The 6093-nt window shown below is 47.9% G+C and overlaps 1 protein-coding gene across 1 annotated transcript in view; it reads left to right on the top strand.

The window, feature by feature from the left end:
• The first annotated feature begins 220 nt into the window (after positions 1–220).
• CUZD1 (CUB and zona pellucida like domains 1) overlaps positions 221–6093 on the top strand; it is a 12665-nt gene continuing 6792 nt past the window's right edge. The window contains exons 1-3 of the mRNA XM_029917145.1: positions 221–357; positions 2571–2721; positions 4534–4748. Coding sequence (XP_029773005.1) covers positions 270–357; positions 2571–2721; positions 4534–4748 — 454 coding nt within the window. The 5' untranslated portion in view covers positions 221–269. The remainder of the gene's footprint in view (positions 358–2570; positions 2722–4533; positions 4749–6093) is intronic.

Genomic DNA, 6093 nt, shown 5'->3' with positions numbered 1-6093 from the left:
GTGCTGGAGAGCCCCTGCCAGGAGGGTCCCAGCTGGGACTTTCTGCAAACTTCCCAGGAAGGGGCCCGAGAGGGAGCACTGGCCGCTGGCGTCTGCTGATAACAAACGGGTCACACAGCTGCTGTCCTCTCACGTGAGCTTAGCCCTTGCCTGCCCTGGCCGACGCGGTCCCCTGAAGGTCGCCAGGAAGCTCAGGAGGCCCGCAGGCTCTGAAACACCGAGGGGTATAAAAGTCTGCTTGCCCCCTGGGCTGTTCTTCCCCCACAAAGATGGAGGCCGTGAGAAGCCTCGTCCCCTTGGTCCTCGTCATTGCCATTGCGTCGTGTTTGGCGGAGTTCAATGCCACCGAGTCTGAAGGTAAGAAAGTTGAACCAGTTTTCTCCCCCCTAACAAAACAGGGAGACTTCCTTTCAAGGGGCCTCTGCTGAAAGTTTTGACATTTAAATTATCTGCTAATGGCCGTATTACAGAGAACATTTGTTCATATGCTTTTGATGTGATTTCAAATTGGTACTAAGTGTTTTTCAAGCCTACATGTCAATATACGTAAAAATGTTTTTAAAAAGCACAAAGAAATTTACCAGGTAATTTTACTACTGAGAATTAAATAGTTCGGAGGTAATTATAAAAGTACACAAAAACAAACACACAGTGCATTTACCCAATTGTAAAAAGCAATGTGAATTTTCCTCAGTTATTAAGTAAGTTGTAAATCCACACAAAGGTGTATGCTTTGGCAGTTTCTTACAAGTAAGACCGAGCTATAAGAAAGGTGCCCAAGATCTACCTTAGGAGATAGAGGGGGAAAAAAGCTACCTGAGATTTGTATCATATGGTGTTGTTTAAAATACATATATTGGAGCATTTTTAAAAATCGGGAAGTAAGAAAGGAAAGGTTCTGAAGTATTTACAAAAAGTTTTTAATGGCCATTTTATCCTGGCCGGGTGGGATTACATACTTTTTTCTTTGCTTTCTGATGTTTGTTACTAATAAACATAATAGTAGTTATTGTAGGGAAAAAGAAATAAACTATTGTTATAAGGACATAACTCATCAGTCATAGATAAAAAGAAAATGAGGAACTTTTTGTTTCTAAATGGAGTTTTTAAATTTTCTTTTTCTTTTTAAAATTTTCTTTTTAATGTTTATTTTTTAGACAGAGTACAAATAAGGGAGGGGCAGAGAGAGAGGGAGACACAGAATCGGAAGCAGCTCCAGGCTCTGAGCTGTCAGCATAGAATCTGATGCGGGACTCAAACCCACAAACTGTAAGATCACGACCTGAACTGAAGTCGGATGCTCAACCGATTAAGCCACCCAGGCGCCCCTCTAAGTGGAGTTTTTAAATCCTTAGTTGGGTTCCATTCTGAAGTATTTGGTTTTTTAATTCACATTCCATTATAGTTGCTGCTACACCTCCTTTCCTTTTTCTTTCTCTTCCTTTTCTTTTGTAATAGCTTTATTAGGATACAATTCACATACTATAAAATCCACTTACTGGTTTTTAGTATATGCACGGAATTGTGCCACCATCTCTACTGTCTATTGTGAGAACTTTTTCATCACCTCAGAAAGAAACTCAGCTGTTCTTTCCAACGCTCTCAGCCCAAGGCAACCACCAATCTACTTTCTGTCTCATCGATTTCCCTAATCTGGACATTGCCTGTCAATGAAACCCTTCAACAAGTGTGGTCTTTCACCCAGCATGATATATACAAGGTTCCTCCACGCTGCACCGCGTGCCGGCACGTCATTCCTTTTGATTGCTGCCTGATCCTGCGTTGTATGGATGGACCAGATCTTATTTATTCATCAGTTGATGCACATTTGAGTTGTTTCCACTTGTTGGTTATTTTGGCCAGCGAGGCTATAAACATTCGTGTGCGGATGTTTTCATTCCTTGTAGAGACATGCCTAGAAGTGGAATTGTTGGGTTATGGTAACTCCCTGTTTAATCTTTTGAGAACTGGTCGGACCATTTCCCCAGCAGCCATCCCATTTTATGGCCCCATTAGCTTTGCAGGACGGTTCCAATTTCTCCACATCCTTGTCAAACTCTTGTTTTCTGTGTTTGACTCTAGTTTTGTTTCTTATTCTAAAACGGTGTGAAGTAGTATCACACTGTGGTTTTCATTTGCATTTTCCCTGATGACTAATGATGTTGGAGTATCTCTTCATGTGCTTGTCGGCCTTTATGTCTTCTTTGGAGGAATATCTATTTCGGCCCTTTGTCTATTTTTTATTGGTTTGTCTTGTAATGATTGAGTTTTAGGAGTTCTTTGCATATTGTACATATAAAGTTTCTTTTTAAAACTATCTTTTTTCAAGTCCTAATATATTCTTTACTTTTTTATGCACCACATATAGAAAAATCATAAATATTTTCTCTGCAAGGACTCTAAGAGGGGTGAATCAGTTGTTGATGGCTTACTTTGGACTGAGTTAAATACCATTCACAATCACCTGCGTGCTTGTACAGATAGTGCATGTGGGAGGTAGAGTCCCAGCCCCCAGAGGAGAAGGGTAGGAGCCGCTGACTTTCCTCAGTGCCAACTGTGGTCTCTACCAGGCAAATCAAGCTGCCGGGCTACCGTGGGAGGTACCAGCCAGTCAGATGCCCATAGAGCCCTAATCCTGCAACTCAACCCCAATGAAGACTGCACCTGGACTCTACAGAGGCCAGAAAACAAAAGCATCAGACTCATCTTCTCCCACTTCCAGTAAGTAGAGTTTTACTCTCTAATGAGGGTGGCTGACCTCTGGCCCTACCAGGGAGTCTGTGTTGAAAAGAAATCAGCTGCTCCTGGAGTGGTAACTCCCGTGACCATGATGCTGGTCATAACGGCTCACAGCCACTGACTGATGACTGGGCCCCGGCTGCGGCCACGGAGGCCCTGTGAGGAAAGCCTCAGTGTCACAGGCACAAGGGATTGAGAACGCGTCTCGGGTCACACAGTGTGTGGAACGACCAGGGTTAGTTAGCATCCAGCTAGTCTAGTTCCAGGTTCCAGGCCCTAAAACACTGAACTCCTGACTTCAAACTATGCATCATAATCGGCAGGGGAGCTTCCAGAAAGTCAGATTCCCAGGCTGCACCCCATGTAAATCTGGGCAGGGGCAAGGAACGGGGCACTGGTGTTTTTTTATTTTACATTTTTTATTTTGAAATGAATACTCTCACACGTGTTCTCTGTAAGTGCCCAGGGTATGGCAGCGGGAGGCCAGGCTGAGCACAGGGCGCTGCGCAAGACTGTCTCAGGGCTCCATGGGAATCTCCCCAGTTGATCCGCTCAACGGCCCTCTGGGGTCATGCAATCTAATCCCCGCTCAGTGGGTGAGAAATCCCAGAGAAGTCCCTTCGCATGCGCAGAGTCACAGACATACACGCAGGAGAGGGACTGGATCCAGCAGCCTTGCCCTGTGGCCCCTACTCTTACCCTCTGCCCGTGGTTCTGAAACTGGGGGCGGGGGGTATCAGAAGATGCCGGAGGGTTTTGTCAAAGCACGAGTGTGGGACCCTGGGCCCAGATTCTGACCCAGATGGGCGTGGCCGGGGCCTGAGAATGTGCGCAGGTAGCAATTTCCCAGGTGCTGCTGGTGGTGCTGCTGGTGGGACCGAGGTGCCACACTTTGAGATCTGTGGCCCTACGACAGGGAAGTTGGAACTGACTTCTGTTTGGCCTTCAAGGGAACAAAAGAGAGTAGGAACTTCCATATTTTTTAGAATTAAAGGCTATTAAGAATTATATACATTATTCTTGATGTGTAGAGAGAGAGAGGATGGCAGCGGGGAAATAGGGAGGGGAGATGAGCATTTCACATTTCTTAGACACTTCCGTGTGCCAGGCCTGTGCCAGGTGCATCCTGTGCAGACAGTTATAAACCTCCCACAGGAAGGGAAGAAAGCCCGGATGTCCCTCCCCGCTTACGGAAGGGAGAGTGAGTGAAATCCTGGGCAGCTCATCCAAAGTGACCCAGCAGGGAAGGGGCTGCGGGGAGAGGAGGATTCAGGTTTGTCTACCCGTATGCTCTTCCCTCTAAGCCATCTTGCGACTGTGTCAGGGTTCTGACCAGTGCAGGGCACGGGCCACCCTTAGGGACGAGGACGGGGTGATAAGAGGGAGGGAAGGGTCGTCGTCTGGGGAGATGCTCAATTTGCCTTCCCGTGAGAGAGGCGGCCATGGGAGGAATGTTGCTTCACCTTTCAACAGGCTTGGATTTCAAATGTCAAAGGGAATGAATTCTAACGAGGCTTCCACTCCACAGTTTGAACCATGAGGATCGGGAGGGATGGAGACAGAAGGAAAGGAGTCCCCGACTCGAGTCCCACTTCCCCTCGACCTTACAGAGTCATTGGCCAAGCCTGGTGCTTCCCGAGTCCTTTACAGATTGACGGTGGGCGGGTTGATGAGGAGGGGGGAGGGGTGGTTGCTCATGGCAACAAACTGCCTTCCCAAGGTGACCAGTGGACTCCCCGCTGAACCCCCTTGCCTGGTGGTTTGTCCCCAACAACTCGTGTGTTCTGTTCACAGGCTTGATCCCAGTGGCGGGTGCGAAAATGAAAACATTAAAGTTTTTGATGGAAACTCCACCAAGGGCTCTCTGCTAGGGAAAGTCTGCAGTAAACATGACTACGTTCCTGTTTTTGAATCCTCATCCGATACATTAACGGTTCAAATAGTCACCGACTCTGTAAGAATGCGAAGAACGGTCTTCATCTTGTACTACTACTTCTCACCTGGTGCCTGTAAGTTCTCACGTGTGTGCCCTCCACACCTGCAAGCCCAGCAGGCCACACGCTCTCCCGTGTGGGTTGTATAAACCTGGGGTCTGGGTTGTGCAAGAGCCGTGATTCTCTAACCCCTGTGCGTAAGAGCCACCCGGAGAGCTCAGGAAACCAGATTCCGACTCATCAGCTCCCGCGTGGAGCCCATGAATTTGCCTTCTAACCAGCTCCCAGGGTGAGGCAGATGGACGGGGCGGATCGGACGGCTATGTGTCGAGGTGTACTGTGTGACGCACCGCAGCAGACTCTTTGAGGTCACCCTGTTTTAAAAAAATTTTTTTTAATGTTTATTTTTGAGAGAGAGACTGACCAGGAGCCAGTGAGGACCAGAGAGGGAAGGAGACACAGAATCTGAAGCAGGCTCCAGGCTCTGAGCTGTCAGCAGAGACCCAATGCGGGGCTCAAACCCAAGAACTGTAAGATCATGACCTGAGCCAAAGTTGGATGGTCCACCAACTGAGCCCCCCAGGTGCCACCAACCTGTTTTATAATAACCCTGAGATCACTTGAAATGCCTGTTCTGGGACAGCTCCTCCCTCTGGTCTGATACATAACATCTGTGGAGCTATAGAATCTAAATATTTAACACATCTTCCATATGATTCTTTTTTTTTAATTTTTAAAAAGTATTTGTTTTTGAGAGAGAGTGAGAGAGAGCAGGGGAGGAGCAGAGAGAAAAGGAGAGAGAGTCCCAACCACACTCAGTGCGGTCAGGGCAGCTCCCCATGTGGGGCTCAGACTCACAAATCATGAAATCATGACTTATGCTGAAATCAAGAGTTCGATGCTTAACCAGCTTGAACCACCCACGTGCCCCTTCCAGATAATTCTTGATAAAGAAAGTCATCCAGGGAGCACATGCTGAGCATCTCTGACTCACATCTGAATCTAAGGCTATCAGGCTACAAATCCGTGGTTCTGCATCCACAGCACACAGATTCCACTGCGCTCCAAAGCAGAATGCAAGCAATTTTGCAAGTGGGTCCAGGAGCAAAGCTCCCCTCTGGTTTGCTTTCTGAGGCCCAGAGCGGACCGTGTCACTGTCCTCTTAGACGGCTGAATCCTTGGTGTCGGCAGATCTCCAGCGTGGGGCAGTCAAGGCTTTCCAAAGCCAGACCCGGGCCACCTTGTCGGGCCTTGCCTGACATGCGTCCTAGGCCTGAGGCAGCCTACACTGTTTCATCCCCCTAAAAAGAGCCTTTGGCGTTGGCTGTGTTTCACTTCCTGCTTACTTCCTGGTGACGTGAGGGACCGAGGGTGGCTTCAGGAAGGCTGCATCCGAGCTGAGCTGTGAACAACAGTGTAG

Source organism: Suricata suricatta, chromosome 2 (genome assembly GCF_006229205.1).
Source record: "Suricata suricatta isolate VVHF042 chromosome 2, meerkat_22Aug2017_6uvM2_HiC, whole genome shotgun sequence".
NCBI lineage: Eukaryota > Metazoa > Chordata > Mammalia > Carnivora > Herpestidae > Suricata > Suricata suricatta.
This window is presented reverse-complemented; position numbering and strand designations above follow the sequence as displayed.